This window comes from Oryza glaberrima, chromosome 4 (assembly GCF_000147395.1).
Source record: "Oryza glaberrima chromosome 4, OglaRS2, whole genome shotgun sequence".
In the NCBI taxonomy this organism is placed as follows: domain Eukaryota; kingdom Viridiplantae; phylum Streptophyta; class Magnoliopsida; order Poales; family Poaceae; genus Oryza; species Oryza glaberrima.
This window is the reverse complement of record NC_068329.1, coordinates 30401290-30426576: the sequence shown is the minus strand read 5'-3', so window position 1 is coordinate 30426576 and position 25287 is coordinate 30401290. Positions and strand designations below refer to the sequence as shown.

General features: G+C 44.4%; 5 protein-coding genes across 13 annotated transcripts; 3 read left to right on the top strand and 2 right to left on the bottom strand.

The window, feature by feature from the left end:
• Positions 1-2377: 2377 nt before the first annotated feature.
• LOC127770365 (uncharacterized) lies at positions 2378-8575 on the top strand. Of its 6 annotated transcripts, none has more exons than XM_052296046.1 (9): positions 2378-2824; positions 3174-3598; positions 4068-4167; positions 5017-5079; positions 5175-5292; positions 6775-6863; positions 7304-7365; positions 7664-7760; positions 7940-8575. In XM_052296046.1, exons 2-9 carry the CDS (start codon positions 3255-3257, stop codon positions 7994-7996), a joined length of 930 nt encoding a protein of 309 aa, XP_052152006.1. In that variant the 5' UTR covers positions 2378-2824; positions 3174-3254; the 3' UTR covers positions 7997-8575. The 6 variants fall into 6 exon arrangements, with proteins under 6 accessions (XP_052152006.1, XP_052152005.1, XP_052152004.1 ...); XM_052296045.1 differs by having other exon boundaries at positions 2380-2824; positions 6772-6863; XM_052296044.1 differs by having other exon boundaries at positions 2380-2824; positions 5166-5292.
• Positions 8576-9541: 966 nt separating this feature from the next.
• LOC127770364 (uncharacterized protein At2g24330-like) lies at positions 9542-12513 on the bottom strand. The gene is made up of 5 exons (XM_052296041.1): positions 12040-12513; positions 11477-11621; positions 10927-11036; positions 10407-10806; positions 9542-10336 (listed from the first exon to the last, which is right to left on the bottom strand). The coding sequence occupies exons 1-5, from the start codon at positions 12316-12318 to the stop codon at positions 9921-9923; spliced, it is 1350 nt and encodes a 449-aa protein (XP_052152001.1). The 5' UTR covers positions 12319-12513; the 3' UTR covers positions 9542-9920.
• Positions 12514-13227: 714 nt separating this feature from the next.
• Positions 13228-16700, bottom strand: LOC127772324 (peroxisome biogenesis protein 22-like). The gene is made up of 8 exons (XM_052298354.1): positions 16374-16700; positions 16090-16269; positions 15929-15976; positions 14845-14901; positions 14655-14756; positions 14463-14528; positions 13888-13989; positions 13228-13793 (listed from the first exon to the last, which is right to left on the bottom strand). The coding sequence occupies exons 1-8, from the start codon at positions 16479-16481 to the stop codon at positions 13695-13697; spliced, it is 762 nt and encodes a 253-aa protein (XP_052154314.1). The 5' UTR covers positions 16482-16700; the 3' UTR covers positions 13228-13694.
• Positions 16701-18490: 1790 nt separating this feature from the next.
• On the top strand, positions 18491-20650 carry LOC127770966 (pentatricopeptide repeat-containing protein At3g50420-like). Its single transcript, XM_052296726.1, has one exon. It carries the CDS (start codon positions 18491-18493, stop codon positions 20648-20650), a length of 2160 nt encoding a protein of 719 aa, XP_052152686.1.
• Positions 20651-20667: 17 nt separating this feature from the next.
• LOC127771318 (phytosulfokine receptor 1-like) lies at positions 20668-25144 on the top strand. 4 transcript variants are annotated; one of them, XM_052297204.1, is made up of 3 exons: positions 20668-20905; positions 21815-21885; positions 21974-25144. In XM_052297204.1, exon 3 carries the CDS (start codon positions 22737-22739, stop codon positions 24975-24977), a length of 2241 nt encoding a protein of 746 aa, XP_052153164.1. In that variant the 5' UTR covers positions 20668-20905; positions 21815-21885; positions 21974-22736; the 3' UTR covers positions 24978-25144. The 4 variants fall into 4 exon arrangements, with proteins under 4 accessions (XP_052153164.1, XP_052153162.1, XP_052153165.1 ...); XM_052297202.1 differs by having other exon boundaries at positions 21470-21885; XM_052297205.1 differs by having other exon boundaries at positions 20668-21885; positions 21974-22035; positions 22763-25144.
• The last annotated feature ends 143 nt before the right edge of the window (positions 25145-25287 follow it).

Genomic DNA, 25287 nt, shown 5'->3' with positions numbered 1-25287 from the left:
GGGCCCACTTGTCATATTCTTCCCCCACCCCAAACCTCCTTCCTTGCCTCCTCTACCTCCACCGGCGATGACGTCCTCACCCCACCCACCCCCACCCACGGCCACGAGCAACGAGCTCGGCGCTGGGATGGGCGGCCAACTCGGCGCAGGGGGAGGTGGCGCCCACCGACGGTGCCCACGGCGGCGGCCTCGCTGGAGCTCCGCCACGAATCGAACTCGTGGGGTTGAGATGAAGAAGCGGAAGAGGCGCGGCGGTGGCGCCTCTGCCGCCTTCGACCGGAGCGTCTTCCCCATCCTGCTCGCCGCCATCGCCGCCGGACAGCGCTAACCCGCGACCCCGAGCAGCCTCCGCCACCGTTCATCGCCATCCCGCCGCCCCAAGCTGCGTCCGCCCCCGGCGCCGTCCAACACCCTCCTCGGCGCCGCCCGCTGCCGGCACATCACGCGACGCCCTCATCGGCGCTACCCGTCCCTGCGCGCCACCGCCCACGCCCGTCGCCATCCCGCCCCCCCCAAGCTGCAACCGCCCCCGGCGCCGTCTAATGCCCTCCTCGGCGCCACCCACCGCCGCCGCATCACGCGACGCCCTCGTCGGCGCCGCCTGTCCCCGCGCGCCACCGCCCACGCCCGTCCCCACGCGCCGCCGTCTTCCGCGTGTGCCCGCATGCCGCCGTCCCATCGCCCACGCCCATCCCCACGCGCCGCTGTCTTCCGCGTGTGCCCGCACGCCGCCGCCCATCGCCCACGCGCCGCCACCCACGCCCGTCCCCACGCGCCGCTGCAACGCCTCAGTAGCGACCTCGCTGTTTAAGGAGGAAGAGAGAGGAAGAGAAAAAGAGATGAGGACAATTTGGTCATGCCATGTAAAAAGTAGGCCCCTTCTCGCTTAGTCAGCACAAAAATATTAATTTAATGAATGCAGTGTCCCCTGGCAAATAACCACATTTTGAGAGTGTCTTTCCCCAAAAGTGACTTCGTGCGGTATCCTACAGCTAAAACCACAAAGTCGCGATGTCCTGTAGCAAAATTTGCCTAGTTTGTATCATGTACTAGTTTCATGTATATATTAATTTATTTTTTAAAATTGTGGTACAACATCTTTTAACACACACCGAGAATATGAAAGCCAGCGATTGATCAGTGGTCTCGTTGAAATCTTATTGATAACGCAACGCCACGGACTTTAAAAAATGTTTGGCATAGACATGTTAATTCTTTGACTTGATCCTTCCGTTTAGTATTTCTTATGATTCAAAATTTATACGTAGTAAATGTTTTTTAGGATTCAAATTCTATACACAATATATGTATTTCTAGAGTATCCTATCAATCATCTGTCAATTAAATTTCTCTCTGTCATAAATCACCCTCCCACCTCGAACCACACCTCATTTAATTAGGAACACTATAGTAACTTTTTCTCAGATCTAATCTTCACTAAACAACCTAGAAATGTTTATAGATGAGAAGTTGAGAACGGAGTGAGCAATTGTTTATTTAATTTCTAATAGTCCTTCTTTAGCCAAATGTTTTAGAACGCTGTCATAGCAAGATATTTGCGGCTCACAAATCATCACTTTATGAGACCGTTATTTCTAACTTAAAGGTATATATTGGCTAGTGCTTTGCCTTTTTATATTGGAGTTGCAAAGATTCCGAAGAAAAGTTATCTTTTTGATTACGGTGGCTGAACAAATTATATGTTAACACGGAAGTCTATTTTGTCTTTTTTACGGTCAACTGTAATTTTTCTGACTTGGACATCATCTGTTCTTTTTCTTGATAGTAGCATTTTCACCATTTTCAAAGTAGCATAAAACCATCATGACCGGCTACCACTAATCTGCGCCTGTCTACTTGTCAAGCTCTACAAAACCGGTCACAGTTTTTTTATGTATATCTCTTCTTTCCAGAAAACTTGCTCTCACTGACAAGTGGGACAAGCCACTACACCCTCCTTCTGGGCCCACCTGTAAGTGACCCATTCGAGAATATTTACGCGAGGGATCTGGTACGCCTAACGATAATACCCCAACGGCTACAGTTCCCATTCGTGATTCCACAAAGACAGCCAGATTCGGAGATTCCCCTCGGGACCACGTGCCGAGGCGGCCCATCCGGCCCGGTCCGGACGCATCCGCGCCGTCCAACCGAATTCACCCCCGCATCCGGCCGTCCACTCGCCGACGGCTGAGATGCGTCCCCCGCCTCGCTTGATCCGTTTCGTAGGCCGACACTTTGCCCGCCAAATGGCACGCCACCGTAATTAACCCCGAACTCCGGGGGCCAAATATCTACAAAAACAAAGGGTATGGGCGTGAAGCCTAGAGGTAGGGGGGCTGCTCGTAGCCTCCGTTTAAGTACAAAGACTCCGAACCAAAACTCCACGCGATTTGTTTAGATCAAACGGGTTCGTAAAAAAAAAAAAAATATTCTCGGGTTCGTTGGGTTTTATCTATATAGGCGGCGAGCGAGACCATCTCATTCCGTTTTATTCCGCGCGCCTCCTAAATCGCGCTTAATCCGGCGCATCCTGATTCAGAGAGTGGTTTGGATTCGTTGGATTCGAGGTGAACGAACAGGGCGTGGAATTTTCGAGGACTCTCTCCTCTCGCAGAATCCCGCGCGCCTCCTGATTCGGAGAGCGGTTTGGATTTGGATTCGAGGCGAGGAATTTTCGAGGACTTTGGCAGCGGCGGCGGGGGCGGGTGAGCTTCTGCTGCGGCTTGGAGTCTGCCCCCACCATTGCGTGGGGAGGTGGAGGTGGAGGCGGTGGCGGCGGCGGGGGCGGCAGAGGACGATCCTTCCGCGGCTTCGGTGGCAGGTGAGTTCGCCGGGTTGGGTTCGGATTTCGTCTGGATTTGTGGGGGACTCAGTTGTGGGTGGTGGTTGGTTGCGGTGGTTGTGGTGGCTTGGTCGTGTTGAGGTGCGGGGTCTCCTTCCTGGTCATCTCCCAGGGCCTCTCGATCGGATCCTCCTCGGGAGTCGGGAATGCGAAGCTGAGTGTGACGCGTGCACGACTCTCGAGGGAGGAATTCCCTTGGTGATCGTGCTGGAGTTCGTGGGATTCGTCGAGCTTTTCGATCCTCTGCTGAAAAAAAAAAGTCGTTCTCTGTCAGTTACTCGTTTCGTTTCAATTGGGTGAGATTTTTTTCCTGGCTCGATTTGTGCAGGTTTGATCCAAATTGAGCGCCCTGAGGATTTGGGGCGTGTTTATGGAGGATTAGATCGAGAATTTTGGTTGTTTCTGTGAGATGGCCGCCGATTCCAGCATGGGATTCCATCAGGGGATCACGGCCTCGATGTACAACCATCACATGCTCTCCTTCCAATCTAACAGCGACTTGGGCGATGGCGCCGGCGCTGCGGCCGGTATGGTGATGGCCCCGAGGAGCATGAACGGGACTAGTAGCAGCGCTGGGCTGTTCGTCTCTCCGAACACCGGTGTGCTGGGCAACGCATCGGTGGCCGGCCCGTCGAGGAGCTCGTCGGGGGATGCGTTCAGTAGCACGGTGGCGCCCAAGTACAAGTTCGTCACTGGTTCGCCTTCAGATTGGAATGACCGTGAGCTGAACACACTGAAGGAAGGGCTTGTGAGGTAGCAAATCCCTATTCCCCTTTTTCTTTCTGAATTGCTATTGCCTGTGCTGTGCTAGTGTGACTTGTTGCTTGTGCGGTTGTGGCTGATGGAATTTTGGTTGTGCAACAAGCCGTTTTTTCTCCCCTCTTATGTTTAATGGAGCATCAATCCGGAACAGGAAATCTGGAGCTGGATTCATTCAATTGAACCCTGTTACCTTTTGAGTTGAGAGCAATATCAATGAATGTTCTATAGCACTTTTGTGATTATTTAGCGTACTTGTAGAATCATTGTTCTTAACCATAGAACGTCTTTTTCACCGGGCCAGCGAAACCATAAAACGTCTTGGTAGCCACACTTGAGTACCTTACGACTATATGTTTGCACTATAGCTGATTAATAAAGTCACTATCCGGTTTGTCAATCTTATCTGGGGACCAGACCATTTCTTTTCAGTTCCTCATAATTTCTTCAATCTTACTGGCAGATATGCTCGCGAACCGAATATCATGAAGTACATAAAAATAGCAGCTATGCTACCCAACAGGACTGTCAGGGATGTTGCATTGCGGTGTTGGTGGGCTACAGTTAAGTTACTCTTTTCAAATGTCACATTATCTCTTCTGTTTCCTTGTTAACATATATGTTGATTCTGGTCATGTGCAAATTGGGTAGAAGAACTTCTTAACTTCGCTAAAAATTAAGTCAGATGTACACTGAAGACCAAAATTGACACCACCTAGCACCCTCACCACATTGCTCTTTTGACTTTTTGATAGAGGTGCTTAAGCGCTTCATATATTTAATTTTACTTTTTATAATCCTTTATTTCCTTTTGTGACTGATGTGATAATTTGCCATCTGCCAATTACATTCTAGATGTAGGCTGACTTTAGTCCCAAACTTTTTCTTCAAACTTCCAACTTTTCCATCACATCAAAACTTTCCTACACACACAAACTTCCAACTTTTCCGTCATATCGTTCCAATTTCAATCAAACTTTCAATTTTGGCGTGAACTAAACACACCCGTATTGTAACTTGGAGTATACAGCTTTTAAAGTTCTAGCAAACGATCAATTCCAACAGGCATATCAAGTATACACAGCATTTAAGGCCATAATAATGACCTGCCCTGGCTGAAATAGACACTTTGTTTGTTTGTTTTATTCTTAATACAAAGCTGTTCATTGTGGTTTCAGACTGGAAATAGATATTTTGTTTGTTTACTCCCGTTAATACCAAAATGTACAAAGCTTTTGTGCCTCCCGTAAAATTTGGAAATAGCCACCATGATGCATGTAGTTGATATTTAGCTGTTGCTGCATGCATTGTTTTCTCTTACATTGCTCCTCCAACAGGTTATTTGTTTACTGGCTTGCATTAGTATAGCAGCTCATGCACTGTATTCTGCTCACATTCGTTTACTGTTACAGAGTAAAGATAGAAGGAAGAAACCTGATGGATTTTATACAGGGAAAAAGATAAGAGACATGAAGGTAGTTTTCTATTTGTAACTTGTTTGGTGTACCTCATTTCTTTTGCTTGTATCAGCCATGTTCTTTTGAGTTTAATTTCTCAACAGCCAATCCAGGACAAGATGGTTGCATCTGCCTCCATGGCTAATTTTCACCTGGCACCTGCAAACACTGTGACCCCTTTCTCAATATCGATGCAACATACAAATCAGCAATGTCAGGTTCCTAAGGAAGGCAAGACCACAGCAATAACATTAACATCTATATGTTTGCTTTCTTCTGTTCAGCTGTTTTAGTTCATCTTTATTCTGTACTACAAGTTTGAGGTTTGACCCACAGTGTGTTCTAAAATTGTGAAAACTTTAGGTCTGTTAGATAGTGAGGTAAACATCAAAACTTAAGACCCATGTTAAAAAAACAACTTGAGACTCAGTGTTTCCCTCTGTTTAATTTTCATCATAGAAACGTGGTTCACACACTTACATTGTTGGGCTAACATTAAGTTTCACGCTGGCTGACTATATATATATATATATATATATATATATATATATATATATATATATATATATATATATATATATATATATATAGTAAATTTGTTTGGTGCTCCATGGTGCCCGGGCACCATTGTTGAAATTGAGTATATACCCAATTCAAATGAGTATGAAACTTTTTCAATTACTTAGGTATTAACATTAACTACTTTACTAACTAGTTTAAAGCAAGTTTGAACTGAATTTGAACTTGTTTTTGTTAGATTTTGATTCTAGGTATATAGCATCCATACATATAATTAGTTAGGTATGTAATCATGGATTGTGAAATAAAGTTAAATTTGAGTTGTTTTGTTGATAAGTATAGATATGAATCAAATTATTATAACTAGGTATATACTCACAATTTGAAAATTTTGAAAAATTTGAGTGATTTTGTACATTATATACCATGGTGCCCGGGCACCATGGTGCCCCATATGAGTATCCTATATATATATATTATTACTTACCATATGAGTAGATTTTAATGCTCTTCCAAGAATTCCTCACAAACTCAAATTGCTTGTGTTCTTGAGGCTGCTTACTACATTTGTAGTCAGTAGAAGCATCCTCTGGAAGCAAACTTCAGATGCCTTTATGTGGTGCGCATGCTGTATTAAGATTGTGTCACCTATAGATCCCCGTGCAAATACAAGAAAGATCTAGGACAAAACACAAGCAAGTAGCAGTGTTTCCAATTTCCATGCTAAGCAATCTTTTATATATGATTATGAATCCTTGGTAACATCTTTAGAAACTGTTTTTTTCTTGTGAAATACCTTGGAAAATAGCAATTGTTAGCTTTACTATTATTTTGTGATACAAGCTTACTGATATCATCGGATGCTAGAAATCCACAACTGCAAAAGAATGGGGGTTGCTGTATTTGATGATCATGTAGTTTTGTCCGTTTATAGGTCTATGATGGAGGAAAGGTTCATACATCCCATAGTAAAGGAAAAGGGTGTTGCGTTGCACCCTCCTGTTTATATTCTTTGTGTTTGCCTTTCATCCTTTCATTATCTTTCACCGTAAACTTTAGGAACATAATGTAATAAAACACCTTGGGTTTCATTATCATTTTAGATACCTACAATTATCTCATGCAATGCAACTGCATGCATCTTATGATGTCTTATTTCTCCCAAAACACTCATCTGGTTCCATTATGTAGAAGTTCCTGTCGTGGATAGTGCAACACAGCATCTCCTGGAAGAAAACAATCATTTACTCAACCAAATCGCCACAAATATCGGAACATTCAAGGTTTGTATGTCCATAAACCTCTCGCATTTTAATTCTAAAGTTGTTGCTTTTGAAGTTAATGAGTGCCCTTACGTTAGAAAAAAAAGTTAATGAGTGCCGGTCAAGGAGCATATGATGCTTGCCAAACATCTTAATTTCATTACAATAGTTGGTTTAAAAGTCGGTTTATCTATTGAAAATGCTGTCGTAATATGTGATCAACTAGTCCTTGCCCTGAAAATATATGCCCCTTTAACTGTTATATTTACGGGGCATCGTGTGAAACCAATAATGTCATCTGCCATCAATTACTAGATATGGGGAAACACTTAATATAAGTTGGAACCTGTCACTCTCAGGCTTTATGAATATTAAAAATAAGGCAGGACAACTGGACAGGTGTGGGTTACCATTTGTTTTCTTTTTAATTTTATTATGCCTGAATCCTGAGTTTCTTGCAGACGGGAGAGAACACGGATCTCTTTTTTCGGACAAACAACAACTTCAAAAATATTTTAAGCAGGTAAAGCGTCATTTATGTGCCCGCCGTGTATCTTGTTCTTTATATATTGCTTTGAGGACGATTTTTACTCTTCATGTCCAAACACTGCCATGCCATCCATTATTATGTTCCAAATTAGATAGGAGCCCCTAGTTAACTATACCATCCATTATCATGTTCCATTATCATTATCAAAGCCTGTACCATCTTTTATCATTTTGGGATTGCTTCCTGTTAACTGGTGTTTCTTGTTCTAGGCAGTATTCAATATTCATGTTCATAGAAACAAAATATAATATTTTTTCCTTTTGTGCTGCAGAATGAGCGAGACGCTTGGTATCATGGGCCAGATGCCCCAATTGCCAGTGCAAGTAAACGAAGACCATCTGAGTTCACTTCTTCAGCTGGACAGAATGGTAAGAGGGGACCCGTAATCACAAGAGATTCAAACATGTACGCAGTATTTTTCAGCACGTTCATCACCATTTACTTCATTTTCTTCCCTTTGCTCTTAAAGTAGTCGGTACATAGGATGTTAACAGCAGGATCTTGTAATCTACATGCCTTAACCACAATGATCGACACCCACTGCTAGGTTCCTTCGTATGGCGTAACGCAAACCTCTCATATGAAGCAAGAACCGCGAAGCTAGTATAAACATACACGAAAACAAGGACTTGAAAAGGGAAAAAAAAGAGCAGATGGCTGGAGCTCCGCCGCCCAAGTTTCGTGTACCATGAAGAAGGCTAAGTTGCCGCACCGAGTGAGCGAGCGCCAGGAACAGTCCCGGCGTTTCTTTCTTCCAGCGAGATTGTTTTCCAGTGATCTGATTGTCTGCCCGCCCGCCTACCTGCCCGAGTTGAAAGCTGTTGAAAGCACCGGAAATTGAGGCCTGCAGCTGCTTGCGGGGGTATGCGCAACGGGCGAGCGAGTTGCTGTTGTTGTACCTGGTTGGGTATCCAGCGAAATGAATACACCAGACACTTGATTCGGGAGTGAGTAACACGCACACAAGTGACTGTAAATATTTGGATGGCTGGAGGTGTTCCCCTGTCCTGTTTTGTTCTCTCTGATTGGTCGTCAATATATTTTTCGGAAGGGTACCTTGTATGTTTTTCCACTTTGGAGAGTTAGGAGGGCACCTTATGTATTATTGCATAGTTGGAAGATCGTGTTGATAAAACCAACAAAAAGATGGCTTTAGGTTTTGAATAGAATGCCCATTGCATTTATACTTCGTTCTGTGATCGCCCTTATTACTCCCTCAGGTCGTTTTGAACTTCGTTTATAGTCAAACTTCTTAAAAGTTTGATCAAGTTTATAGAAAATTATAATATTTATGGCACCAAAATCTAACATTCAATATATTTTAAAAGTTTTTATTGCTAAATTTTAATATAACCTTTATCAAAACTAAAAAAAATTGAATTAGAAAACGTTCAAATGATTTCTATATGAAAGGGAGGCAGTATGAGTAACCAGCCGCACGTACTGCGCTGACAACTGCATCCGTCCTCCGCCAACCACATCTGATCTTCTACTCTCTTCCCCTTTTTTTTCTCCAATAACAGGTAGATTAAGATTAAGATTTTTGTGGCATGCTTTTCAAACTGCTAAACGGTACGTTTCGTGCGAAAACTTTCTATATAAAAGTTGCTCTAAAATATCATATTAATCTATTTTTCAAGTTTGTAATAATTAAAAATTAATCAATCATATGTTAATACCACCTCGTTTTACGTAAAAAACTTAATCTTCATCTTCATCTATGTTCCAAAATACTCTAGTAGTTCAAACTTTGTTCTAAAGTTCCAAGTACCATGGGTAAAAGTTTACAGTGATGAAATATCTAAAATACATCTCACCTCTACCGGCCAGGACAATTAATAAAGGCATTTCTACACTTTTCCTTCGCCTCCATAAAGAACTCAAGAAATAATTACTATTATTTTAAGATGGAGGGAGTACTAGGATGGACGCCCTATGGGCTAGTTTAGGCAAAACACACTAATCCTGTGTGCTAGCTCAGGGCACAATTTTGGGAAGTTCCATAGTCAAACACGATAAATAATGTGTCAGCAACATGTTCCAAATTTTCAGCAGGCTATTATGTTGATAGCAACATGTTCCAAACTAACAGGCTATTATGAACAGAAACCAATGTTGCATGTTGTTGACATAGTAAATACTGCAACTGTACAACAAAAATTATAATCCATTATTAAAAAGCCGAAAATGACCCCTCATCGCACCTCAAATAGTACTACTGTACAATCATATACACTCCAGAAAAGAAAAATGCAAGAACACCCCTTTAATCAAGATCTGTTACTGGACTTGAAAAATGAGCCTTGCCCCGTGCCCGAAACACAAGGAAAACATCCTATCTAGCACTACCAGTGAAAACCACTATCCTGCAACATGCATATGCTATGTAGCAAGCACAAAACATTGGAAGTTTGGAACAGAAGCTGTGTGCTTTCTGAGCAATGAGCAGTGCAGCAAACTATAAAACCACCGTGAGCCATTTAAAAGCCCTCCGTGAACAAATACATATGCAGTTACTTTACAAAAGATCAACTGGCAGGATGATCAATACTTGCCTTCTCCACGGTACCTTCTGCAGGTAGTTCTTCAATAGCAGGTGTGCTACTGGCAACAGGACTCTCTGCAGCTAATTCTTCAACTGCTGGTAAGTTGTTGGCAATAGGACTTTCTGCAGGTAGTTCTTCGGCAGATGGTAAGTTAGTAGCAACAGAACTTTCCGCAGGTAATTCTTCAACCGTGGGTAAGTCTTTCACGATAGGGCTGCCGGCACCTGAGTTTGCAAGGTTTGCACCGGCGTGGCCAATGCTGCCATCGGAATGAGAAATAGGAGTCTCCTTACCAGGAGATACCATTTCATGCTCATCATGCTGCCGTGATCCATTGAGGGCATTACAGTGCGGGCAGTAATATGTAATGAATGCAAAGTCCTCTTTCCTTGCAAGACCTGCAACAGTGAATGGTTTATTATATAGAATCTGTATGAAATATTGGGAAGATAGTTATCACTTTCATACCATTATGCATATGGCAGTTGCCACATATTAACGCATAGCACTGAGTTGGATCTTCCCCTACAAGCAGAGCAGCTGCTCGTGCGAGCCATCCCCCATCATTACCAGCTGGACCTCTGAAGTGGTCAACAGTCCTCTGATTTGGAGTGGTGACACCTTCATTACCATCATAGGCATATGAACCGCCTAATGACTCAGGGCCGTATGTCCTTCCAGTGCTGTTGCTCAAGTGTCCTGGTTTTCTTTGCCTCGGTCCAGTAGTTTGGGCATCATTACTTTTACTCGATGTTGCATCCCTATTCGACTCATCTCCCAAGAAGACTCTCAATCCAGAATCAGCACCCAGTTTAGATGCCAAAACAGTTGCTGCTGCAGCTTTTGCAGCAGGATCAAGATCATATCTCTGCATGACCAAAACGAAGTTTCAGCAATAGTTAGAAGATGTAAACCTTTCAAAGGGGAAGAGTAAAAAAATAGCACACTTGGGTGGCCATAACATAGAGCAAGTAGGCAACAAGCCCACCTGTATAAGTTGTTGAGTAGTGTAGTAATTCGTTCTCTCCTTCAACTCATCAATCTTAGCCTGTCTTTCAGCACGGAGGTTTTCAAGAGTATGTTGATCTCTGTTGTCAACTGCAAGATAGAATCAGTATTGCAGTTTAGGCATAAAGGATAGGGTGTATTAATTGGAGCAGTTTACTAGACGTAACTCGGTTGTTCCACAAAACCATTCGGCAAATGACAAAAAAATAAAGTGTGGAAGTAACATGGTCAACTCAAAAACATCTGGAGAATCTGGCAGGAAACATGGCAGTCTCATAGTTTTTTTTTGTCTCCCTGACTTCTAGGGATAGGAAAAATAGCTACTCCCTTTGTCCCATAATATAAGGGATTTTGGAGGGATGTGACATTTCCTAGGACTACGAATCTGGACAGGGGAGTGTCACATCCCTCCAAAATCCCTTATATTATGGGACGAAGGGAGTAGAGCCTAATGCTGCATTAACACCTGAACACAACAGAACATACACAGCAGTAAGATACAGCACAATGCAGATGCAAGTATTCCTTACGCATTTTCGTGACGCTTGTAATAGTTGAGTAAATGAGAGCAGCTAAAGCAGGAATCAGGAACATGGGCAGCACCCGGGTTGCTCTCATCTGCCAGCTGAGGTCCGGTGATCTTGTAGTCATAATCGCATATCCAACAGCCACAATCTGTTCCAAAAAGGAGAAATAAGCATTTCCTTACACATACAACCCTGTGAAAAAACACAGTTCGCCCTGATCTAATCTAACAACAGGCATATGCCTAATGGTGTCACTAGAACTAGAGCAATGCAATGCATCATACAATCTCTGACACGACATGAAAATTGCAGAATAATACGGCATAATTTATCTTAGCAGGCTGTATGTCATGATAATCGATGCCTAATTAGCTTCCCAAAGCTGTATCACATCAGGATTTTCATATGGAACTGGATTTTATCAATCCTCGATTTTATCGACCCAACCTACAAGCGATCGATTCGTCTGGACGAACATGACATTTATATTTGCTACAATAAAGGAAGCAGAGCGGAATGGGATTAGCCGGATGGGGAACGGCGGGGGAGTTGGGAACTAGGGATACCTCGAGCGCGGCGGCGATGGCGAGGACGTTGTGGGCGGACTGGCGGGAGGCGCGGGCGCGGCGGCGGAGGCGGGAGCGCACGGCCTCCTCCTCCTTGGAGAGCGCCTGGAGCAGCTTCTCGACGTCCTCGCGCCGCCCGAATATCCCCTTCCACACCCGCGACACGAGCCCGCGCTGCCTCCTCTTCTGCGTCGACGGCGTCTCCGGCGGCGCGGGGGTCCGCGGCGACGCCGCGGAGGCCGCGGCCGAGGCGGCGTAGGGGGGGTCGCCTTCTGCCATGGCAGCCCCTACCGCGATCGGGGGGAGTCCCGATCGGATCGGAGACGAACAAGACGACGAGGATTTGGTACGTGTTTCTTCGTGGCGAATTTTCGGAAACAAGGAAGGAAGGATCGCTTCGTGCCGCGCTTTTGGGGAGGAAAGGCGTCGTGGTGAGGTGGTCGGCGGGCGTGCGGACGTGTTGCCTTTGCGCGCCCCCCCCCCCCCCCCCCCCCCCCTTGTTTTATTCTCTTTCTCCTCACCATCTGCAATTGCAAATGTTACGCGTTCGTGTGTGTTACCCTATGGCTCCACGACGACCTGGCCCCCGGCAGCCTAGTTTTGAATTGCAATGGGCGGCCAGCTCGTCGGAGTTGACGGCCGCGGTGCCGCCTACGACGTTCGAATACGGTGATGGCGCCTGAATTTGCTTACTGCAAAAGGGTTAGCTTAGCTTGTAAGCAAAAATGTTAGCTTGGCTTGGAACCATTCAACATGAGAGCAGTTTAGGGTGTGTTATTTTCGGATCAGGATGTGTTATTTTCGGATCAGGATCCTCTGCAATCAACTGCACCACGCCTTTGTGAGCCCGGATACCGTGTTTTGTCACTGACATATAGATCAGATCCGGACCCACATGTCATGCAGCGGATCTTAGTCCTCACCTCCTCTTTACCGACTTCTATGGTTCTAAAGATAAAACAATATAGCCCTCATATGTATTCTATGGAGTACATACCCCGTTAGAGAGTTGACATAATACATTAGAAAACAACACAATAGATTTTTCGACATTTACAACAAATTTCTATAAGTTGCTTTAAAGTTTAAAATTTTATATTAATACTTTATCAAGTTTTTGCTAATAATTAATTAGTCATATGCTAATCCACCACTTCATTGCGTTAAGGATTAGTTCCTAACCCACAATAACAAAACACAGCACAACTTAATTTCCTCAGCTTGAGGAGCAATTTCCATCCAGCATTCAGTCGAAAGTAAACCGGATTACCGGAATCATCAGCTACAGTTGCTTCTATTGCGATAGAGGTACTAGTTCGCTCGTCATGGAATGAAAGCTACAGAAACTAATAAACCCAAAAAAAAAAGACTTGTGGCATTCAATTTACATTTTACAACACCATTAGATGGCCATGAACTGCACTCATCCAACTTATAGTTCTCGCTATCTATGAGGCTAAGATACAGCTATGAGAAAGATGGGAACAGGCACAACATAGCACACAACATATGTGCCAACCGCATATGCCTCCATTATGTACCTGAGGATTCTACTACTAGATTGGTGTCACAGAATCACATGACACCTTCAAAGCTTGAAACACGTGCTGCTGTAGTCGCCACGTTTAGATACGAACCCCCATTATGCTCTGGTTTCATGAGAAGAACTGCTCAAGGCTTGGAGAGTTAAATACATTACCCGCAAGTTGTCCTCCTTCTATTGAGGAAACAAAGAGTTGGCACCGAATGAACCGCTGGTAGCAAAGAAACGAAGATAAACATGTAGAACATGACTATCAGAAGGCACCTGGTCCAAGAAAAAAGAAATGAAGATGCAAGAGTACATACAGATAGTTGGGAAATTATATCGAGGCTTGTGTCAATGTGAAAATCTGCCTCTAACTGTCGAACAAATGAAGTTCGCCCAACTTCAGAGCTGCAGAAGAGTACCTGCATTACCCACCTTTTTCACTCAATTATAGATGTAGGTGACAGAAGTAAATAAATTATTTAACACCTAGATATTTCAGGTTTCTGAATATACAGGAGAAATACTTCTTTTCTCAGCCAGAACTTGGACTGAAACTCAGCTGGGTATGCAGAACTGATATGAGTGCCAGACAAAGTCAGCTCCATATGCAGAACTGATATGCAAGCGCCAATAGCATTTCCATGCACATGTATCAATTAGTATCAGTTGCCTCTACCAAAAGTTCAATCATGTGAAACGTTTACTGTAACTGCTAACATCTGTATCCTCCTATGAATTTGGTGAAAACAGGCCATTCATGTTCTACCATCCATAAATAAAATGAGAATAATTACTCAATGCAGCATTGAAATGACGTGGGGAATGGAGGGAACATGAGAGGAACAAAAAAACAAACGCAGTACAATAACTAAAAGTAACGCAAACACTTCACCTTTTCTTTCATCAAGCCACCAGTCTTGAAAAGTCCAGCACTCTCCAGGGCCAATAGAGCATTCTCCTACTCAAAATCAAATTCCAGAACTATTAATACGGTATATATCAATATTTCCCTTGATAATTCTCATAAAAAATCTCACATGATAAAACTGCAAAGAAATGAAAGGATGCACTATGAAATTCATACCTCACTCTTATCATCAAGTACAGTTTCCATCAGATACAAATCACAGTATTTGGCTATTTCGAGTAGTAGTTCCACCACTGAAGGTCTAACAGTGGCATGTGTCTGCATCAAGAAGAGTGCAGATGATTTTAGCATTTCAGCAATTATTGGAGGGGCACATAACCGTTGGAAGAGGCATTGCTAAACAAACCTGAAGCTCCTGAGGAGTTATCTCCTCAAAGATAACACCAAGCAGTTGGCAAGTCACCTGGATAAAAAAAAATTATGAACTTCTGCAAATTTTAAGAAACCATATATGTATTTCATTTATTTCAAGTCTGCCAGTATTTATGATTACAATTTACAGTGTCAAGTTAAATCACTAAAGCATTTGCTCTTTGTAACTAAGAGTATTATGTCAGATCACTATAGCCAGAAAGCACCTAACAGTTTGATCTTCGCTCTCTAGTGGTAAACTTATATCACAATAAAATTGTCCTCATTTTTTAATTCCTTATACCATTTGCTATGGTCATCCTCAAACAAAGAGAAACTGACTTGTTTAGGAGTATATGTAAGCCTACAGGCTTAAATTTCAAATAAGGTCTGCTCTAGATCCTTAAAATCAATCATGGAAACACAGGATAAAATTATGTTTAGGGAATTATTTGGTACAGACAAAGCATTTAAAAAAACAAAATAACCCATCAAATCACCATTCTTCGTAGCTAGAGCAGTTTGAGTGAACAATTGACCCCGGGGTTACAGTAGAGGCTCTACAAGTTTCTTTGTATCCCGGCAATTTATAAATATTTCAAAGAAAATAAAATAATAAGCCTCAGATATTTCAGGTCAGTGCTTTCTTAATACCACCCAGCTGCAGGGACCGACCACCTTCTGAACATGCCACTAGGCTGAACTTTTCTGCATGCATGCGATAACCTTAGACTCAACAGCCTTACCTTTTGTCCCGTCATAGTACAGGTAGTAATGCATCATAAGTTAATGCGGCTTTCTGTAGTAATTAGTGATCAATAGGTGGAACCAGTGCATTTTAAGCCATTGTCTTCTCATTGATCCAAGATTTTACACGCGTGGTTGTACATTTATGGAAGCTAAATTCCAAAAGTTTTCAAATATAATTTATCTCAACATTAGACAATCAGGCATGCCAAACCCAAGCAATGAGCTGCCACATAGGCAAATTAAACATTTATTTCTTAAACGCGTAATTGATATCACATCATCGAAGTTTCATCAACCCGCTGATGACAAGGCGCAAGGAGAAACCATACCTTTCTACACCCGCCCAGTCGCTTCACCACGATTTGTCGTGTCATCAGCTGCCATACACACAAACCCCAATCCAATCAAGGGTTGAAAAACCCACAAACAAATAGAACCTAGAATAAATATTATCCAAAAATCATCACACCAATCAGAGGATCAGACCAACCTTCCCAGGATTGGCAGGCTCAGCCGCATCGCGAGCGGCGGAATCGGGGGCAGCAGGGCCGACCAGCGGCCGCTTCGGTCCGGGGGGCCGGCGCGGCCTGGCCGGCGACGACCGCAGGAACTTCCACGCGAACACGACGGCGATGGCGAACCCGGCGACGGCCCCGAGGGATCCGGCGCTCTGGTGGGGGCACACACACGATACGAGACGAGACGGGGAAGCCCATCTAGGGTTAGGGTTCGCGCGACGCGCGTGTAAAACCGAAACTACGACGCGATGTTTACCTTGTGGTGGAAGAGGAGGCCGACGAGGTCGGTGAGGCGGCGGTTGAGGGCGCGGGAGACGCGGCGCACCAGCGAGACGGCGTCCTGGTCGGCGGCGAGGCCCGGCATTGCGCGGGGTGGGGGTGGGGTGCCGTACGGCTTGGCTTGACTTGCTTCTGCCGCGTGGTTGGGCGAGGTGGGGGAGGTGGTCGTCGGGGGGGTGGGTGAGGAGGTGGTGGTGGATTGGGGAATCGCCGGATTGGGAGGTGGAGGCGAGGGGAGGAGGAGGAGGAGGAGACCGCGAAATTGCGGGGGCGACGAGAGGAAGCGAGGCGGGGCGTGATGAGACTGATGTGCTTATCTTCTTGGCAGAGGAAGCCACGAAAGGACTAGTCCAAGAATTTCTTTTTTGTTTCTTTGTGATTTTTTTATAAATGTTATTGTTATTACTACTTTAAAAAACTATTGTCTTCGGCCGTTTTTAGTTTTAACTTTTTATTCAAACTTCTAACTTTTCCAACACATCAAAACTCTTCTACACACAAACTTCCAACTTTTTTATCACATCGTTCCAATTTCAACCAAACTTCTAATTTTAATTTTAACGTGAACTAAACATTAATATTACCAACCTAAACTACGTGTTTACGTAGAACACATCATACTACAATCTGTCTTCGTTAATATTACCAACCTACACTACGTGTCTACGTATAACACATCATACTACAATATGAACGGTCGAGTATTAGTTTTTTATATTTTGTGATGGGATAGTATTAATTTTTTTCTTTGGAAATTCAGAATAAATAAATACGGTATTGTTTTCATGATCAATAGGAGCCGATTCAGATTTTCTTTTTAGTTTGATAAATATAAGCTGTGTGCTCTGAAGTTGCGTCAATGATGTAGACTTTCCGGTTTAACTCTGCCCTCTTTTAGTTGCCGGCCAAAAACAAATCTACATTTTAGTGCTCGTCAGATCGAAACTACGACGTATTTGCTGTACAAAACCAGCTTCAGCTGCTTTGAATAAAGTAAACTGGTTGCTTGACAATACCTCCAACTCAAGTGTGGAGTTAGCGTAGACCACCTGGTAGAGTGTATGCAAATAACATGACCGCTACAAGCTAAGCACCCAGGCTGAACTGAACCAACCAACGAATTGACCTGTTTTTCATTTTAAACCAGAGCTACCGATGGGTTTCTGAACCTGAATACTCGCTATGGATGACTGAAATGAGTGAAAACAAAATAATTTATATTTGTTCATCAGAAAAGAAAATCATTCCCAGACAAAAAATCCAACTAGAAGAATGAAAACAGTAACATACTACATTAACTGCGTAGGCATATCCGTCGAAACATGAAAGTGAAACCCAGATTGTAATACAATTTCATTTTTTTAGATAATGTGTAATCAAATTTCTATTTCACAAACATGATAAACATCCAATTTTAACTCACCAATCAGTAGAGGACTAGAGGAACTGAACTGAAACCTTTATTAATATCATACCAGCAGGCTCAGTAGTGTGACTAATAAACAAGATGAACAAGAACGTCTTCAGTTTTGCAGTCTCTAAAATGAAATTGGGTCAAGCATGTACGACAGAACTATATTGTTGTTACCAGAGGATACTGCTAGTTGCATCAGTATAGCACATTCCTCTGATCGTTTGCTCAATTATTTGATAAGATAAGCCCTAAGAAAATTAACCAAATCAACCAAATAAAATATATAAGTAACATTTTTATATTTGATTTATTAAAGAACTAAAAGACACGGCCAAGTCCAAAAACCATAGGTTTATCTTAAGAAAGAAAGAAATAATGCTGAAAAATAAACTACGATAAAAACAATCATCATAATTTATTTAAAATTGAATTCTGTTGAGCGAGCAATCGTTGGGAGGCTTGAACCATGGTTTACCAAATCATTGAGGGTGAGGTTACCATCACCTCATGGCTTGACGGGTACAACGAGGTATATCGTGATTTTAAAAACTAAAAAGTTTACCACACGTAGACAACCACGATAACCCTGCGTTTTTGTAAATCCTGCTCAGCCATTAGCAAAGCGTTCAAGAGGGAGAGAGGAGCGTACACTGGTTCGTTGCATGCGAGCGTGATCACGAATGCCACCGGACTGGTCGCGCCTCGGACTGGAGGAGGCGCTCGCCGCGGCGGCGCTGCTGCTCCGATCGTGCTCCCCTCGCCGCGCCGTCCTCCGCCGCTCGCGCGCGGTCCACGCGCTCCTCGTGGTCTCCTCCACGCCCTCGTCGCCCACGCCGACCACCTTCGTCGCCAACCAGCTGCTCTCCCTCTACGCCCGCCTCTCCGCCGTCACCGACGCCCTCGCGCTCCTCCGCTCCACGCCGCGCCCCTCCGTCGTCTCCTACAACACCGTCCTCTCCGCGCTCTGCCGCGCCCCGCGCCACGCGCCCGAGGGTCTCCGCCTCTTCCGCCGCCTGCACGCGTCGGGCCTCCGCCCCACCGCACCTAGCCTCTGCGCCCTCCTGCGCGCCGCCGGTGAACTGCGCGACCGCCGCGCGGGGGCCGCCGCGCACTCGCAGGCCGCGACGCTCGGCTTCCTCGCGAGCGACATCGTGCCCACTGCGCTGCTGCAGATGTACTCCCAGTGCGGCGCGCCGAGGGACGCCAACCAGGTGTTCGACGAAATGGCGACGCGGGATGGGGTGGCGTGGAACTGCGTGATGCACTGCAACGTGCGGTATGGCTACCTTGACCGCGCTCTGGGTCAGTTTTGCCGGATGGTGAGGGGTGGATTGCCACCCACCGAGAGCACGCTGTCCTCCGTGCTGAGTGGTTGTGGACGAGCTGGGGATTGCCGCCGAGGGCGTGCGCTCCATGGATGGGTGGTGAAGTTGGATGAGCTTGATCCTGACATGCCACTGCAGAACGCGCTGCTCGACATGTACTCAAGCTGTGGTGATCTGGATACTGCACTGCGCGTGTTTGAGAGAATTGAGACGCCGGACTTAGTGTCATGGAATACTCTGATTGCTGGGTTTTCTGGAGTTGGGGATGGGTGCAGCGCTATGCATGCCTTTGTGCAGCTGAAGGCTGTACAGTTCGATGAACGAGTTGTCCCTGATGAGTACACGCTTGCAGCTGTGGTGTCTGCTTCTGCTACTTTGCCTGCAATGTTTGGTGGGAAGCCGCTTCATGCTGAAGTGATCAAAGCTGGACTGGAGAACAGCGTGTTTGTAGGGAACACACTGCTCAACATGTATTTTACAAACGACGATCCCCACTCTGCACGGATTTTGTTTGATTCCATTACCCAGAAGGATGTAATCATGTGGACCGAGATGGTTGCAGGCCACTCCTCGTTGGGTGAGGGAGAATTGGCCTTAAGGTACTTTTTTAGCATGCTTCAGGAAGGTTACAAGGTCGACAGCTTCTCTTTGAGCAGTGCTTTAAACTCCACGGCCAAGCTTGCAGGCCTTAAACAAGGAGAGATGCTCCATGCTCAAGTGGTAAAAAGTGGTTATGAAGGCAATATTTGTGCCTCTGGAAGCCTAGTTGACATGTATGCAAAAAATGGTGCTCTCCCAGGGGCTTATTTGGTGTTTTGTAACATACAAAGACCAGATTTGAAGTGCTGGAATTCTATAATTGGAGGATATGGTAACCATGGGAATTCTGAAATGGCATTTAAGTTATTTGGTGAGATGATTCGGGATGGGCTGCAACCTGACCATGTAACTTACATCTCCATCCTCTCTGCATGTAGCCACTGCGGACTAGTTGACAAAGGAAAATTCTATTGGTTCTGTATGATGACCGATGGTATTGTGCCTGGGTTCAAGCACTACACTAGCATGGTCAGTTTGTTGGGTAGGGCAGATTTGTTGGATGAAGCAGTTGATTTAATGATGAAATCCCCTTTCGCCAAGAAATGCCCTGAACTATGGAGAATTCTGCTAAGCTCCTGTATAACATTTAGAAATTTATCCATTGGTGTTCATGCTGCTGAACAGGCGCTAGAGCAGGACCCAGATGATATTTCAACACACATATTGCTTTCAAACCTTTACGCCTCTTTAGGTAAATGGGACTTTGTTGCTGAAATTAGGAAAAGAATGAGAGGGCTAATGGCTGATAAGGAGCCTGGGCTGAGCTGGGTCGAGATGAAAAATGTGGTTCATGTCTTCTCTGCAGACGATGAATGCCACTCTCAGATAGATGACTGCCACAGCGAATTGCTTAGACTTAAAGGAAACATGGAATTATTGGATACTTGTGAAAATGAGTTCATGTCAAGTGGCTAAGTTGCATGAACAGATTAGAGGATTTCATTTGCTTCCTTTGGTCCTATGACTTATGGCAACAAAATAGACTTATACAAGATTTTGAGCATAAGAAAGGTATTATCTGTGAAGGGACAACCTATCGATTTAATGGTTCCAACTTTCAAATTAGCGCTCCTGGCAGCATTGGAGGCAGGAAAGAGACACTAAAGGTATCAAGCTCCATCAAACAAGATATAGATGTGCAAATAACCCAAAAAAGGGACAGAATTCTGGGTCAGTGCTCTAGTGTCTTTCTCCGTTACATCAATGCAACTGCTTGCTCCTTTTTTGTGTATATATGTGATCAGCAGCAGCATTTCTTGCTATGGATATGTTTTGAGTAAATTTCAGAAAACCCTCTGTTTTATGGTCACAGTTACAGAAAACCACAGGTATTATGACATGCGGCACCTAACCATATAGGTATAACAGTTCTAAAGTTTGACAAAACCCTACCCTTATGCATTTTGAGCACAGATTACTTACAATTCTAAATCATAGTGTGTACATGAAAATTTTAATTATTAAGTTCTTGACTAAGGTTGATAATTAAAATTTTTACTAATTCAAAAAAATTGTTTAAGATATGCAAAATTAGGCCTAGTTCTATTTTTCAACTTCAAACTTCAACTTTCTCGTTTTCCGTTAGCACGCTTTTCAAACCGTTAAATGGTGCGGTTTTTAAAAAAGTTTTTATACAGAAATTGTTTAAAAAAGCAAATAAATTCATTTTTGAAATTTATAATAATTAATACTTAATTAATCATGTGCTAATGAGATTTCTCGTTTTGCGTGTAGCAAAAATCTATCTGCCAAACGGATGATCAAACGGGGCCTTAATCAAGATTTCAATAAATGTGGGGTTTTATGAAATATTTAGACCATAATACATGTGGTTGTGTGCCACACATCATAATATATGTGGTTTTCTGCAACTTTGATCATAAAATGTGGGATTTTCTGAGTTAGCTAAATTTCCATGTTGCCCTTTTTAATGGTCTCAATAATTTTGTTGTTGCTTGTTGAGTACCATCTGATATTGTTTCTGACAAGAGCTTCCTCAGTATATGGGTTACACATTTTTCAGTCTTGATATTTGCTTTTATGGGACATTATGTCAAAGTTATCTCGGTAAATGTTCAGTTTTAACTAACGGCATAAGGACCCAGACTTCAGAGCAACCTGTCTCAATCAAGCCGTTCATACCATGCAAGGTGCCTGAAATCTGAATCAATACTTCCTTTGTTGGTGAAGCATAGCACTTTAGAGTTTGATTTATTAATTCATTTTCTTTTGTTTCAGAACTTTAGACAGCTGATACTCCATCAATCTGAAGTTTGAATATCTCAAGTTTCTCTGATTCGGTAATCATCCAGATCCATCATTAATCTCTTAATATGCATAGTTAACTTCGTCTGCTGCTCATTTTTCACCATCAAATTCCTAGCCAGTGCTTCGTAAAGATAGTAAGATGGACAGTGAAGTTCAGGGCATATTGCTTCTTATTAAAAGCTTGTTTTAGTGTGATATGGCAAGTGAACTACCCTGAATTCTGGTTTCATGAATAGATTTTACACAATTATTTTTCTTCTAGCCTGTATATAGTAGTTGTAGCTTCATTAGGCGGTTAAAAGAAATTTTAGAAGCTTGAACTCTGGGTCCAGATTCAAAGCAGCGAATGTACTCTCCTTCACGTTTATGATTTGTTCAGATTTAGTTATTGCAGTATATCTCTTTTTAAACTTCGTTAGCTAACGCCTGTCTAAATTGCACTGTTCAGTATACCAGTTCAGGGTTCTGCCGAAATCATTCTAATGCAAGTCTTACAGTAGCTTCTGGGTGTATTATAGAAAACTGTATTGTTTGGTACTAGCACAATAGCTCAAGTAAAGTAACGGCTGTGCGAAAGTGCGAAACCAAAAATCCAGTCCACGCTGCAAAACAGGTCAATGCCACCTACTACTACTTATTTTTCCCATGCAACCACCGTGATTCAAGAATAGGCAGACAACCCACGCTGCGACCGGCAAGGTGGTACTAGAATTTAGGCTACTCAACATTCATCATGACTACTCGCCGTTGTTTGTGCAGTGCCCTGCAGGAAATGAGCCTCCTTTCCCATTTCTGCCTCTGCCTCCAGCGAAAGGCGGGAAGCTGCTGCCGTTGCATCCGCTTCTTACTAGTGTTCGTCTTCGTGCTCCACATCCATGGCGGCCACTCCCAGATGTGCGACCCCGCTGACCTAGCGGCGCTTCTGGCCTTCTCCGATGGCTTGGACAGGATGGGCGCCGGGCTGGTCGGATGGGGTCCCAACGACACCTCCTGCTGCTCGTGGACGGGCATTTCATGCGATCTCGGGAGGGTGGTGGAGCTGGATCTCTCCAACCGGAGCCTCTCCCGGAACTCTCTTCGCGGCGTGGCGGTGGCGCAGCTCGGCCGCCTGCCGTGCCTGCGGCGCCTCGACCTCAGCACGAACGGCCTCGCTGGCGCGTTCCCGGCGAGAGGCTTCCCGGCGATCGAGGTGGTGAACGTCTCCTCCAACGGATTCACCGGGCCGCACCCTGCGTTCCCCGGTGCGCCGAACCTGACGGTTCTTGATATCACCAACAACGCCTTCTCCGGCAGCATCAACGTCACCGCGCTCTGCTCTTCACCGGTCAAGATCCTAAGGTTCTCGGCGAATGCGTTCTCTGGTGATGTGCCCGCCGGCTTTAGCCAGTGCAAGGTACTCAACGAGCTTTCCCTTGACAGCAATGGCCTTACTGGGAGCCTCCCCAAGGACTTGTACACGATTTCAGAGTTGAGGTGGCTAAGCTTACAGGAAAATCAGCTCTCCGGCAGCCTCGATAAGGCCCTCGGTAACCTCTCCAAGCTTACCCTGATTGACTTGTCTTATAATATGTTCACAGGCACCATACCTGATGTCTTTGGAAAATTAAGGAGCTTGGAGTTCTTAAACTTGGCCTCCAACCAACTGAACGGCACATTGCCATTATCACTATCGCACTGCCTGATGCTGAGAGTGGTCAGCCTAAGGAACAATTCGCTGTCCGGTGAGATCACCATTGACTGCAGATTGCTCACGAGGCTGAACAACTTTGATGCTGGGACCAACAAGCTGCGTGGTGCTATACCGCCTCGCCTTGCCTCGTGCACTGAATTGAGGACGCTGAACCTTGCAAGGAACAAGCTTCAGGGGGAGCTACCGGAGAGCTTCAAGAATTTGACATCACTGTCATACCTTTCTCTTACGGGGAATGGTTTTACCAACTTGTCATCAGCATTGCAAGTCTTGCAGCACCTGCCCAACTTAACTAGCTTGGTGCTCACCAATAACTTCCGTGGTGGTGAAACCATGCCAATGGACGGCATCGAAGGGTTCAAGAGAATGCAGGTTCTTGTCCTGGCGAACTGTGCACTCTTGGGCACGGTTCCACCTTGGCTGCAGAGCTTGAAGAGCCTCAGTGTGCTGGATATTTCATGGAACAATTTGCATGGGGAGATCCCACCATGGTTAGGCAACCTCGACAGTCTTTTCTACATCGATCTGTCCAACAACTCATTCAGTGGGGAGCTTCCTGCAACCTTTACACAGATGAAGAGTTCAAGTAATGGCTCAAATGGGCAGGCGTCGACAGAAGACCTCCCATTATCCTTCGTCAAGAAGAATTCAGCTCCGACTGCTAAAGGCTTGAAGTCCAACCAACTCAATTCCTTCCCGCCATCACTGATCCTCTCAAATAACATGTTTGTTGGGCCAATATTGCCATCCTTTGGCTGTCTTGTGAAGCTTCATGTGCTGGACTTGAGCTTCAACAAATTTTCGGGGCCAATTCCTAATGAGTTATCAAATATGTTAAGTTTGGAAATACTGGATTTGGCGCACAATAATCTCAGCGGTAGCATACCATCTTCTTTAACGAAGCTCAACTTTCTCTCCAAATTTGATGTTTCATTCAACAATTTGTCTGGAGATATCCCAACAGGAGGGCAATTCTCCACATTCACAGAAGAGGAGATCGCGGGCAATCCTGCGCTGGCTCTTAGTCAGAGCCAGTCATGCTACAAACGGGCGGTCACGACTGAAATGAGTTCTGAGACACGTTTTACTTTTGGGCTTTTTTTGACCGTGGAAGCTGGATTTGCTTTTGGACTGTTAACCGTCTGGAACGTACTGTTCTTTGCAAGTTCTTGGAGGGCCGCGTATTTTCAGATGGTTGATAATTTCTTTGATAGGTTTTATGTGATAACAATGGTGAACTTGAACAGACTCAGAAGGAAATGGGAACATAAAGATCATCCTTAAAACAAAGTCAGACGGGGTTCTCCACTAGTTCTAACTAGGCTCTTCAATCGAATTATACTGTGTATATTGTATTTCCCCAGCTTTTGGTGTCTTGGTTGTTTTCAACTCAGGTGTCATTTAGCAGTGCTGCTTTCACATCGTATTGTACACATGATTTCCATTTGGTACAGATGTGCCAGTGTTGATAGCTGCGTGGTGGATACTTAAGCTTCAAGTTGTTCTCTCTCTCTGTAATAACTGTAGCTGAACAAAGCCGTTCTGTTAATAGAGATGGGAGAGCTCTTCTTCTCTTTTATATAACTAGTATAAT

What these genes read in the sequence shown, in the direction of transcription:
- LOC127770365 (XM_052296042.1), top strand. Translation starts at nt 3,255, where the DNA reads ATGGCCGCCGATTCCAGCATGGGATTCCATCAGGGGATCACGGCCTCG. An exon ending in AAAAGATAAGAGACATGAAG is followed by an intron (nt 5,080 to 5,165) that starts GTAGTTTTCTAT and finishes ATTTCTCAACAG; the next exon opens with CCAATCCAGGACAAGATGGT. An exon ending in ATGTCAGGTTCCTAAGGAAG is followed by an intron (nt 5,293 to 6,771) that starts GCAAGACCACAG and finishes TCCATTATGTAG; the next exon opens with AAGTTCCTGTCGTGGATAGT.
- LOC127770364 (XM_052296041.1), bottom strand. Translation starts at nt 12,318, where the DNA reads ATGGCAGAAGGCGACCCCCCCTACGCCGCCTCGGCCGCGGCCTCCGCG. An exon ending in CCATCGCCGCCGCGCTCGAG is followed by an intron (nt 11,622 to 12,039) that starts GTATCCCTAGTT and finishes TTTTTGGAACAG; the next exon opens with ATTGTGGCTGTTGGATATGC. An exon ending in CAACTGCCATATGCATAATG is followed by an intron (nt 10,337 to 10,406) that starts GTATGAAAGTGA and finishes TCACTGTTGCAG; the next exon opens with GTCTTGCAAGGAAAGAGGAC.
- LOC127772324 (XM_052298354.1), bottom strand. Translation starts at nt 16,481, where the DNA reads ATGCCGGGCCTCGCCGCCGACCAGGACGCCGTCTCGCTGGTGCGCCGC. An exon ending in AGCCTGCCAATCCTGGGAAG is followed by an intron (nt 15,977 to 16,089) that starts GTTGGTCTGATC and finishes TGTGTATGGCAG; the next exon opens with CTGATGACACGACAAATCGT. An exon ending in TAACTCCTCAGGAGCTTCAG is followed by an intron (nt 14,757 to 14,844) that starts GTTTGTTTAGCA and finishes TTCTTGATGCAG; the next exon opens with ACACATGCCACTGTTAGACC.
- LOC127770966 (XM_052296726.1), top strand. Translation starts at nt 18,491, where the DNA reads ATGCCACCGGACTGGTCGCGCCTCGGACTGGAGGAGGCGCTCGCCGCG.
- LOC127771318 (XM_052297204.1), top strand. Translation starts at nt 22,737, where the DNA reads ATGACTACTCGCCGTTGTTTGTGCAGTGCCCTGCAGGAAATGAGCCTC.